The sequence below is a fragment of the Balaenoptera ricei genome, chromosome 6 (assembly GCF_028023285.1).
Source record: "Balaenoptera ricei isolate mBalRic1 chromosome 6, mBalRic1.hap2, whole genome shotgun sequence".
Lineage (NCBI taxonomy): Eukaryota > Metazoa > Chordata > Mammalia > Artiodactyla > Balaenopteridae > Balaenoptera > Balaenoptera ricei.
In genome coordinates, this window is record NC_082644.1 from 54,979,542 (window position 1) to 54,992,589 (window position 13,048).

General features: G+C 37.5%; 1 protein-coding gene across 3 annotated transcripts in view; it reads right to left on the reverse strand.

The window, feature by feature from the left end:
- The window catches only part of ADAMTSL1 (ADAMTS like 1), a 755,395-nt gene that overhangs the window by 395,322 nt on the left and 347,025 nt on the right, over positions 1-13,048 (reverse strand). For all 3 annotated transcript variants that reach the window (XM_059924671.1, XM_059924670.1, XM_059924669.1), the window contains exon 3: positions 12,695-12,740. Coding sequence is in view for 2 of the 3 variants with exons in the window: in XM_059924670.1 (XP_059780653.1) it covers positions 12,695-12,740 (46 nt within the window). In the remaining variant the exon portion in view is untranslated. The remainder of the gene's footprint in view (positions 1-12,694; positions 12,741-13,048) is intronic.

A 13,048-nucleotide genomic window follows, 5' to 3' on the forward strand; every position in this document is an offset into this window, starting at 1 on the left:
TAAAACATCCCCCTGCAGCCCTGGGGCCTTGCTGTGCTTCCTGCACACAGTTTCAGAAGCATGGTGTTTACACTTCATGCTAGGCAATGGGTGTACAGCAGTGAGAGAAGCAGGCGTGGTCCTTCCGTGACCTCTTAGCATGTTGTGTTTACCTCCACACTGATAGTGTTTATCATACATTAATTCATTATGTGTTTGTGTATTTGTTTTTCCTGCTAGACTCTGGACTTCCCTGAGGACAAGTAGCCCGTCTTTTTATAGATAGCAGCAACTCCTAACATCCCTAATGCAGAATAAAAGTTGGGTGCTCTATAAATGTTGGTTAATAAATGAACAAGTAAACAAGAGAATGAATAAGTGAACAAATGAACAAATGAATGGCCCTGACACACAGCACAATGTCTTATTTTCAGAATAAGGACTTGATTATGAGAAAGTGATCCTTCTTCCTATCTTAGACATGCCTCTTGGCTGGAAAATGGCCCAACATGCAGGCTCACTGACTCCTGAAGTTGTTGTTATTTACCACAGCATCTGTCTACACTCTAGGGGTATTTCACGGGTCTGAATGTTATTCCAGAAATTTAAAAGAAAATTCTGGCCAAGAAAGGCCTGTAGCAGAATGTTCTTTCCTTCCATGAGTTACTATTTGACTCTTGACATAAAGCACCAAATGTGCCCTGATTTTATGCCATACAAAGACCTGATGAGAAAAATGAACATGGGGTCAAATGGAAATTGACCTTAGATTGACCATTAATAAACATGTGAGGGACTTTAGGAAAGCCATGAAACTTTACAACCTCAGTGATGAGAATCACTGGTTAAGATGGATGATCAAGGTCTACAGCAAAGACAGGAAACTTTGCTTCTACTGTCCACGTGGGGTCACTTCGATCTGACTCTACTTTATTGGTGGCTGTAAATCTGTTCACTGCAGTACTGCCAGTCACTAAACCAACATAGATATCTTCATGGGTCTGCATTTAGATCCAAATCTGCTAGAGCCCAGACATAAAATTTTTGAAGACTTACAGAATTTTAGAGCTGGAAGGGATCTTTGAAATCATTTAGTTCAACCCCCTCATTGTTTAGGTGTAGAAACTGAGGCCCCCAAAAGTTATAAACTTGCCTAGGATCATTCTGTCCTCTCTGGCCATTATAGCTGCTGCCTTTGTCTCTTGTCAGAATGCTGCACGTAAGGCATTCCATAGCAACGATGCTGGAGACCATAAAAGTGGATTGTATCAAGTGGCTTAGGAAAAGACATTCTCCCTCTAAAACATAGCTCACATCTTCCCACCAGTGCCTACCTAGTCTAAGCATCCATTAGTGCTCATGAAAACTACTGGAATCGCCTCCTAACTGGCATTTCTGCTTCCACTCTCTTCTTTGCCATCTATCTCCAGAGTGATCCTGCAGCCAAACTTATTTTTTAAAATCGTAAGTCCAACTCTATTTTCCCCTCCTTAAAATTCTCAGTAGTTCCCCTTTGTGCTTAAACTGTAACACTTTATGACATCTAGCACGATCTAGCTTCTGTCTACCTGCACTTTTATTTTTTCTTGTCTTCTAATACTCTTCCCCTTGCACACTAGTCTTTATACTGGGCTTTCTTCTTTCTTTGAACACACCACGTTCCTTCACTCTTCAGAGCCTCTGCACTAGCTGTTCCTTCTCTCTGATTCACTCTTCCTTTGATGTTCCCAAAGCTCATTTCTTCCTGTCATTCAAGTGTCACTCCCCAAGGGGACTTCCCCAACCTTCCAATTTGAAGTCGCCACTGATCACTTAATTCTCTGCAGAGCACTGATCGCTACCTGATATTGTTTCCTTTAAGTAACTTGTCTGTCTACTGATTTGTAATCTGGTTTCCTCCATTAGAATGAAAGCTTCAGGAGAACTAGGTTTTGGTCTTATTCATCAGTATACCCCAGTCCTGAGAACAATTCTTGTGCTTAATTATTCTTGGAATGAATGATGTTTTGTCTCCATGTGCTAAAAACGCTTTTAGTTGTTTCAACCATTCCTCAGAAGACAGAAATCCCTGCCCACTCACCTCACCCCCACTTCTGATTGCTCCCTGAGAGTTTTAGAAGAGATATGGAAATGTGGTTTCCCAACTGTAATCTTGCAAATGTATTTTTTTTGAAGAACAGTAAAGTGTTGCAAAATACTGTGATAAAATCTTAATGAAGAACATGAGAGCGCCATCAGCTACCACAGGCATCTTGGCCTAATAGGATGCTAATTGTGGTCGCTGTCTCCTAAATCTCAACTCTAGCGAAGATTAAGGACAGTTACGAAGAAACAGTTTGCAAGAAACATAGCATTTCTCTAAACACATTGGAAGTCAATTTTAAATGCCTAATTAAGATCAAGGGGTTCAGATTTGAGCCTATTTGAATAAACAGGAAGATGCGACCTAAGGAGACCTTTGTGAGGGGCCCCAGGGAAGGTCTGAGACATAGTGAGCCACTCGACTGGTTTGCCAGGTTCACACCTACTGTTTCTCCCAATGGTATCCTTAGCTTTTTCTTTCAGAAAGAGAGAGCCTTGCCACATTCCTAAAAAAGAGAAGGGACAGTCCAATGGGAAAGGTTGGATGAACTATGTCCTTATGAATGAAAATAGCCTACTTGGACCAGCTAGAAATGATGTAAGAAAGTACCATGACTCCGAGAACCATGCAAACATCATGGGAACTTTAACTTTCTTATACTGATACACTCTGTCTATAGAGTGATTAACAATAAAACCTTAAAAGGACATGAGCTGATATTTCAGTCAAGCCAGAAAAATTGGGAATCTAAGAAGATGTTTTCTCCCCCTCTTGTTTTGGGGAACAAGAACCTAAAGAAATGTTGTGTGTAACAAGTACAAAGAATAGAAATAGACGGTGAATCTCTGGAGGAGAAGTGGTCCAGAAGAGCCGTAGGAAGCTGTCCAGGGATTAAGGAGTGACGCTGGAGGCTTATCTAACAAGAGGTCCTCAAGTTTTTCCAAAACAAGCATCTAAAAGGGGAGTATTTAAATGAATTGTTCAGAATTTCTTAGTTTGAAAAATTGGAGTGTGATTATGAAAAGATTCTTTCTTATGAAATTTTTCGTTTTTTGGCAATGTTGCTTTTGTCGTAGCCAAAAGCCAGAAAAAGAGCATCAAATTACTTGAAGACTCTAGGTTCTCATAAAAAATTCAGTGTCAGTTTGATTCTACAAGCTGTAAAGAGTTGGCTGGTGCTATGGGTTTTAAGTAATGTTAGGTCAGTCTTAGCCTGCATCTGTACATGGAAACGTTCATAACGATAGCATGGAAGTTGGGGGCTGTTTCTGAAGAGCTTTAAGGAAAGAGCAGGCAGACATCTGCTCATGATGCTTTAGGCATTCATCTACTTAGGATAGTTTGGAACCATTCTATTATCCTAAAAGCTAGAAAGAAAAGGAATGGAAGTTAAAGAGATTCTTTAATAACATCATGTGTTTTTTTCATATTTCATGGTTCATTTAATTAAAAATTTTTTTGCAGTTTGTTTTTTTGTGGTTTTGGTTTTTTTAAAAAATTGGAGTATAGTTGATTTACAATGTTGTGTTAGTTTCAGGTGTACAGCAAAGATATATATATATATATATATATATATATATATATATATATATATATGTATATATATATATATTTTTTTTTTCATATTCTTTTCCCTTATAGGTTATTACGAAGTCTTGAGTAGAGTTCCCTGTGCTATACAGTAGGTCCTTGTTGGTTATCTATTTTGTATATAGTAGTGTGTATATGTTAATCCCAAATTCCTAATTTATCCCTCCCCTGCCTCCTTTCCCCTTTGGTAACCATAAGTTTGTTTTTTATGTCATGTGTTTTTAAAACCATGATATTTATATATCACTACAATAAAAGGGATCATAAAGAAAACCAATGAGCTATAGTATATTTACATCAAATTTTTTTCTTACTATTACTACAACAAACTGTCGATACCGTTTTTTAAAAATATAAAAAGAAGCACTACAGCTATTTGATCTTTTTAATCAATCAACAGTTGAGTGAGGTATGTGTGTGCGGTGAAGAAGACAATGCTATGGGTTGTGTTATGTGGCACCCAGTGTCCTATATGGAAACAGAGAAACAAACTAGGCAAAATTTTCTATTGAACAATTACTTCCACTCCCAATTATCAAGGCTTCTAGTTCCTTATGCTCTCCCTGGTCAGGCATTTAAAAATATATACTGTTCATTCATTTTAGTCTTTCTCATCTCATCTGTATTCTGGCCAGGGGTCACCTCCACTGTCCATTTTCTTTTTAAATTTTTTATTGTAGTTGATTTACAATGTTGTGTTAGTTTCAGGTGTACAGCAAAGTGAATCAGTTATAGATATACATATATCCACTCTTTTTTAGATTCTTTTCCCATATAGGTTATTACAGAACGTTGAGTAGATTTCCCTGTGCTATACAGTAGGTCCTTATTAGTTATCTATTTTATTTATAGTAGTGTGTATATATTAATCCTGATCTCCTAATTTATCCCTCCACCCCCTTTTCGCCTTTGGTAACCATAAGTTTGTTTTCTACATCTGTGACTCTATTTCTGTTTTGTAAATAAGTTAATTTGTACCATTTGGATAAAGAAGATGTGGTACATGTACACAATGGAATATTACTCAGCCATAAAAAAGAATGAAATAATGTCATTTGCAGCAACATGGATGGACCTAGAGATTAAGTGAAGTAAGTCAGACAGAGAAAGACAAATATTATATGATATTGCTTATATGTGGAATCCACTCTCTATTTTTTTTGTGTGCATCTCAGTATTGCCAAACTAAGTCCTAACACCCTCCTGACCACATACTCTGTAAGGGCAAGTTCTCTAATCTCAGTCGAACCCTCTCTGCTACTACTAACAGTTCTTTTATTTTGCTTTGCTGGCTTCCATGCAATTTCCCCAGTGGCTATGCTAGGCCTTCATGCTTACTGTCCCAAGTCCAACTTCCCTCCTTCCCTTTCTGCAGAGGACTTAGAAGACTTCTCTATAGAGAACCTTAAGCTTGTTCATCACGAGTAGCCTCAACTTGTCTCATCTTCAAAAGCTTTCTATATCCTCATCTCTTCTTTCTCGATCTGTGTCTGTTTTTTTAAGAATAGAGTGTATGTCTTTTTCCTTTATCAAGAGTCCTTCTCTTCTTGTCACCCAATGTCTGCTTTGGGACCTGTGGCATCAGGTATAACCTCACCTGCACATATCATCAATCTCTCCCTCCAGATCAACTCATCTCTTAAGGGGTCTCTTATTTAAACAAACAAACAAAACAACACGCCCTCCCACCCTTCTGTGACTCTACAAATGATGAAGTGTTTCTGTTAACACTTTATAAGAATAACTTAGACCTATCGATTCCATTTCCTCATTAATACGCTATACCCACTGCCATCTTGATTCTATTCCTAATACACTAGAGAAACTGCTCCCCCACTGGCCTTTTTTTTTTTCAGACTTCGACCTTCCGGCAACATTTATCCTACACAACATCTTCAAGAATTCTCTCTTATTTCTTCTGCTACCTCTTTCATGATGCTTTTTATGGCTTATCTCTTACTATGTCCTCTTTCTTCCTGAGTACAGACATGCATCAAAGTTCTGAGGTTCCCTTCTCTCATTATTCTATTTGCTCTACCTACAAAAACTACTGCCAAATCTTTAAATTCTGTATTTCTTGCTTTGTGCTTCTGTCTCTTGAGCCCCGATCTCTTTCCTCAGATCAGATCCCCCCTTAACCTAGTTGAATATAATACCTACAAGTCCAGCTCGCATATCAAACTCAACAGTGTCCCTAAATCAAATTTACTATTTTCCTCTCCGAAACCTCCTCTCAATATTTGTACTTCTGATAATGACATTCACTGTTCTTCCAGAAGATGGGTACTCATTTTGTATTCAACAAATATCTACCTCATGCTTAATATATGTAAGTCAGCAGTTCTAGGCACTGGGGACGAAGGAGTGGACAAGGTGAATGAGGCTCTATGCTCATGGAGTTTACATTCGAGAGTGCGAAAGCAGAACAGCAACAAGTAATCAAATAAGATAAATTCTGGTAGAGATAAGTCCTTTAAAAAAAAAAGTAAAATGTGGTTGATTGACTATTGTGAGGAATGGGGCCAGGCAGTGGGACCACCACATTAGATAAGGTGGTCAAGGAAACCTCTTTGAGGAAATGGTATCTGAGCTGAGATCGGAATAAGGAAGATGCCCATCATGCAAATATCAAAGAAAGAGCTTTTCCAACAGAGGGATCAGGAAGTGCTAGAGCTCTAAACATGCATATGCCTCTGTTTCCTTTATTCCCATTTCAACTCATCACTCTCATTTAAATCACTTGTTAAGTTGTGCAGAGTGACCTTAATTTTGATCTCTCCTATATCTATTTCCTCCTGGTTTCAGCCCTCATTACTTCTTGCTCCCCACCTGTTTCCTGTTCCAGTGCATCCCTCATATTACCACAGAATTAAACTTCCTAAAGTGGAACTCTACAATATCCTCTCGCTCCACAATCTCTGGTGACCCTCCATTATTCACTGAACTAATATAAACTCAGAAGCTTAACATTCAAATCTGCTCATGATGTAACCTCAAAATATCTTTCAAGTCTTCTCTTCCATACAACTAAGCACAATCCTACCCAAATTCATGTTCAGAAAACACCTTCAACATTCTTGTCTTCAAAGTTGCCCATTATGTCTCCTCCATTTGGACTGGTTGTCATCCACTCCCACCCAATCTGAGCCATTCACAGCGCTCCTAGCCTTCTTAGCCTTACCTCAAATCACCTCCTCCTTGAAGGCCCTTCAGATTTCTCTCTGCTTTTAACCCACAAGAACTTTATCCCTTTCTTACTACGTCTGTCATATTTTGCCCTAGGATGTGGTTATGTGCACATCAGTCTTCTCTTTCTACATCCATTACCGTAAAACAGATGTTTTAAGACAGTGACCACATGCTATTTATCCTTGTAGTAGTGCCGTGCCTCACACAGTTGGCATTGAATAGTATTTGTTAAACAAATGAATTTGTCAAATCTGAGTTTGATTAACTGATATTTATTTCATGATGCCCAAGTGGTTTCCCTTTTATCATTCCTCTTATTTGTTCTCAAGAGACCTGGATGTGAAAAGCCAGAAAGCAGAGAGGAAACAGAGAGAGTCCTTATTCTGAAGTTTCAATCTGGCCAAATGATTGAAGTTTGCATTGAGGAACATTAAAAATACCTATTTTTTTGATGTGCATAATCCATACACTGTGAAATAAATAACTCTTGGTGAAATACTAATTGGTTGATTTCTGCTCAGGATACGTGGAACTCCTTAGCATTAGTCAGTGCTTAAAAAAATACCTTATCACCCGGGCTCCTTGGTGGGGCTAATGGCGGACTCTGGGAGGGCTCATGCCAAGAAGTACTTCCCAGAACTTCTACTGCCAGTGTCCTTGTCCTCACAATGAGAGACAACCACCCCCCACCTCTGCAGGAGACCCTCCAATACTAGCAGGATACCCTCATCCACCAGAGGGCAGACAGCAGAAGCAAGAAGAATTACAATCCTGCAGCCTGTGGAACAAAAACCACATTCACAGAAAGACAGACAAGATGAAAAGGCAGAGGGCTATGTACCAGATGAAGGAACAAGATAAAACCAAGAAAAAAACAACTAAATGAAGTGGAGATAGGCAACCTTCCAGAAAAAGAATTCAGAATAATGATAGTGAAGATGATCCAGGATCTCAGAAAAAGAATAGACGCAAGATCGAGAAGATGCAAGAAATGTTTAACAAAGACCTAGAAGAATTAAAGAACAAACAAAAAGAGATAAACAATATAATAACTGAAATGAAAACTACACTAGAAGGAATCAATAGCAGAATAACTGAGGCAGATGAACAGATAAGTGACCTGGAAGACAGAATGGTGGAATTCACTGCTGGGGAACAGAATAAAGAAAAAATGAAAAGAAAAAATAAAAAGAAATGAAGACAGCCTAAGAGACCTCTGGGACAATATTAAACGCAACAACATTCGCATTATAGGGGTCACAGAAGGAGAAGAGAGAGAGAAAGGACCAGAGAAAATATTTAAAGAGATTATAGTCGAAAATTTCCCTAACATGGAAAAGGAAATAGCCACCCAAGTCCAGGAAGCGCAGAGAGTCCAATACACGATAAACCCAAGGAGAAACATGCCGAGACACATAATAATCAAATTGGAAAAAAATAAAGACAAAGAAAAATTATTGAAAGCAGCAAGGGAAAAATGACAAATAACATACAAGGGAACTCCCATAAGGTTAACAGATGATTTCTCAGCAGAAACTCTACAAGCCAGAAGGGAGTGGCATGATATACTTAAAGTGATGAAAGGGAAGAAACTACAACCAAGATTACTCTACCCGGCAAGGATCTCATTCAGATTTGACGGAGAAATCAAAAGCTTCACAGACAAGCAAAAGCTAAGAGAATTCAGCACCACCAAACCAGCTCTACAACAAATGCTAAAGGAACTTCTCTAAGTGGAAAACACAAGAGAAGAAAAGGACCTACAAAAGCAAACCCAAAACAATTAAGAAAATGGTCATAGGAACATACGTATAGATAATTACTCTAAACGTGAATGGATTAAATGCTCCAACCAAAAGACACAGGCTTGCTGAATGGATACAAAAACAAGACACATATATATGCTGTCTACAAGAGACCCACTTCAGACCTAGGGACACATCCAGCGTGAAAGTGAGGGGATGGAAAAAGATATTCCACGCAAATGGAAATCAAAAGAAACCTGGAGTAGCAATACTCATATCAGATAAAATAGACTTTAAAATAAAGAATGTTACAAGAGACAAGGAAGGACACTACAAAATGATCAGGTGATCAATCCAAGAAGATATAACAATTATAAATATATATGCACCCAACATACGAGCACCTCAATACATAAGGCAACTGCTCACAGCTATAAAAGAGGAAATCGACAGAAACAATTAATAGTGGGGGACTTTAACACCTCACTTACACCAATGGACAGATCATCCAAAATGAAAATTAATAAGGAAACAGAAGCTTTAAATGACACAATAGACCAGATAGATTTAATTGATATTTATAGGACATTCCATCCAAAAACAACAGAATACACATTCTTCTCAAGTGCACAGAGAACATTCTCCAGGCTAGATCATATCTTGGGTCACAAATTAAGCCTCAGTAAATTTAAGAAAATTGAAATCATATCAAGCATCTTTTCTGACCACAACGCTATGAGATTAGAAATCAATTACAGGGGAAAAAACGTAAAAAACACAAACACATAGAGGCTAAACAATACGTTACTAAATAACCAAGTGATCACTGAACAAATCAAAGAGGAAATCAAAAACTGCTTAGAGACAAATGACAATGAAAACACGACGATCCAAAACCTATAGGATGCAGCAAAAGCAGTTCTAAGAGGGAAGTTTGTAGCTTTACAAGCCTACCTCAAAAAACAAGAAAAATCTCAAATAAATAATCTAACCTCATACCTAAAGGAACTAGAGAAAGAAGAACAAACAAAACCCAAAGTTAGCAGAAGGAAAGAAATCATAAAGATCAGAGCAGAAATAAATGAAATAGAAACAAAGAAAACAATAGCAAAGATCAATAAAACTAAAAGCTGGTTCTTTGAGAAGATAAACAAAATTGATACACCACTAGCCAGACTCATCAAGAAAAAGAGGGAGAGGACTCAAATCAATAAAATTAGAAATGAAAAAGGAGAAGTTACAACAGACACTGCAGAAATACAAAGCATCCTAAGAGACTACTACAAGCAACGCTATGCCAATAAAATGGACAACCTGGAAGAAATGGACAAATTCATAGAAAGGTATAACCTTCCAAGACTGAACCAGGAAGAAATAGAAACTACGAACAGACCAATCACAAGTAATGAAATTGAAACTGTGACTAAAAATCTTCCAACAAACAGAAGTCCAGGACCAGATGGCTTCACAGGTGAATTCAAACATTTAGAGAAGAGCTAAAACCCATCCTTCTCAAACTCTTCTAAAAAACTGCAGAGGAAGGAACACTCCCAAACTCATATTATGAGGCCACCATCACCCTGATACCAAAACCAGACAAAGATACTACAAAAAAAGAAAATTACAGACCAATATCACTCATGAATATAGATGCAAAACTCCTCAACAAAATACCAGCAAACAGAATCCAACAACACATTAAAAGGATCATACACCATGATCAAGTGGGGTTTATCCCAGGGATGCAAGAATTCTTCAATATATGCAAATCAATCAATGTGATACACCATATTAACAAATTGAAGAAGAAAAACCATATGATCATCCCAATAGATGCAGAGAAAACTTCTGACAAAATGAAATACCCATTTATGATAAAAACTCTCCAGAAAGTGGGCCTAGAGGGAACTTACCTCAACATAATAAAGGCCATATACGACAAACCCACAGCAAACATCATTCTCAATGGTGAAAAAATGAAAGCATTTCCTCTAAGATCAGGAACAAGACAAGGATGTCCACTCGCACCACTATTATTCAACATAGTTTTGGAAGTCCTAGCCATGGCAATCAGAGAAGAAAAAGAAATAAAAGGAATACAAATTGGAAAAGAAGAATTAAAACTGTCACTTTTTCCAGATGACATGATACTATACATAGAGAATCCTAAAGATGCTACCAGAAAACTACTAGAGCTAATTAATGAATCCAGTAAAGTAGCAGGATACAAAATTAATGCACAGAAATCTCTTGCATTCCTATACACTAACGACAAAAATCTGAAAGAGAAATTAAGGAAACACTTCCATTTACCATTGCAACAAAAAGAATAAAATACCTAGGAGTAAACCTACCTAAGGAGATAAAAGACCTGTATGCAGAAAACTATAAGACCCTGATGAAAGAAATTAAAGATGATACCAACAGATGGAGAGATATACCATGTTCTTGGATTGGAAGAATCAATGTTGTGAAAATGACTGTACTATCCAAAGCAATCTACAGATTCAATGCAATCTCTGTCAAATTACTAATGGCATTTTTTATGAAACTAGAACAAAAAATCTTAAAATTTGTATGGAGACACAAAAGACCCCGAATAGCCCAAGCAGTCTTGAGGGAAAAAAGCAGAGCTGGAGGAATCAGACTCCCTGACTTCAGACTATACTACAAAGCTACAGTAATCAAGACAATATGGTACTGGCACAAAAACAGAAATATAGATCAATGGAAAGAGATAGAAAGCCCAGATGTAAACCCACACACCCATGGTCAGCTAATCTATGACAAAGGAGGCAACGATATACAATGGAGAAAAGACAGTCTGTTCAATAAGTGGTGCTGGGAAAATTGGACAGCTACATGTAAAGGAATGAAATTATAACACTCCTTAGCACCATACACAAAAATAAACTCAAAATGGATTAGAGACCTAAATGTAAGACCAGACACTATAAAACTCTTAGAGGAAAACACAGGTGAACACTCTTTGACATAAATCACAGCAAGATCTTTTTTGATCCACCTCCTAGAGTAATGGAAATAAAAACAAAAATAAACAAATGAGACCTAATGAAACTTCAAAGCTTTTGCACAGCAAAGGAAACCATAAACAAGAAGAAAAGACAACCCTCAGAATGGGAGAAAATATTTGCAAATGAATCAACAGATAAAGGATTCATCTCCAAAATATATAAACAACTCATGAAGCTCAATATCAAAAAAACAAACAACCCAATCCAAAAATGGGCAGAAGACCTAAATAGACATTTCTCCAAAGAAGACATACAGATGGCCAAAAAGCACATGAAAAGCTGCTCAACATCACTAATTATTAGAGAAATGCAAATCAAAACTACAATGAGGTATCACCTCACACCAGTTAGAATGGGCATCATCAGAAAATCTACAAACAACAAATGCTGGAGAGGGTGTGGAGAAAAGGGAACCCTTTTGCACTGTTGGTGGGAATGTAAATTGATACAGCCACTATGGAGAACAGTATGGAGGTTCCTTAAAAAACTAAAAATAGAATTACCATATGACCCTGCAATCCCACTACTGGGCATATACCCAGAGAAAACCATAGTTCTAAAAGCCACATGCACCCCAATGTTCATTGCAGCACTATTTACAATAGCCAGGTCATGGAAGCAACCTAAATGCCCATCAACAGACGAATGGATAAAGAAGATGTGGTACATATATATAATGGAATATTACTCAGTCATGGAAAGGAACGAAATTGGGTCATTTGTTGAGTCGTGGATGCATCTAGAGACTGTCATACAGAGTGAAGTAAGTCAGAAAGAGAAAAACAAATATCGTATATTAACACATATATGTGGAACCTAGAAAATGGTACAGATGAACCGGTTTGCAGGGCAGAAATTGAGACACAGATGCAGAGAACAAACGTATGGACACCAAGGGGGGAAAGCGGCGCAGGGGTGGGGGGGGTGGTGGGAGGAATTGGGAGATTGGGATTGACATGTATACACTGATGTGTATAAAATGGATGATTACTAAAAACCTGCTGTATAAAAAAATAAATAAAATTAAATTAAAAAAAAATACCTTATCATAATCATAGAACCTTAATACTTACCACATTACTGCATGTTCTATATCGGATATTTCTTCCCTCACAGCTCCTAGAAAAAACAACAACAACTCATTACTACCTATGAAGGGCCCAAAATTTTAAGTGTTTTGTTATAAAAACCATTTCCTCTCAATACCAATATAAAAGCCTCTCTTTTCTTCTGAGTATGCTCTTAGAGGAATTACTATCAAATGTTAAATTGAGCAGATCTAAAGGAGTTGTATACATAAATTGATTTCTCTATGAGGGTTGAAACTAAGCATTAATTTTGCTTCAAAAGTTGTCAAAGTAAGTACTTACAGTGAGTTCTTATTTAATCAAATAGATTTAATGCAAGGTTTTCTGAAAAATATTAAT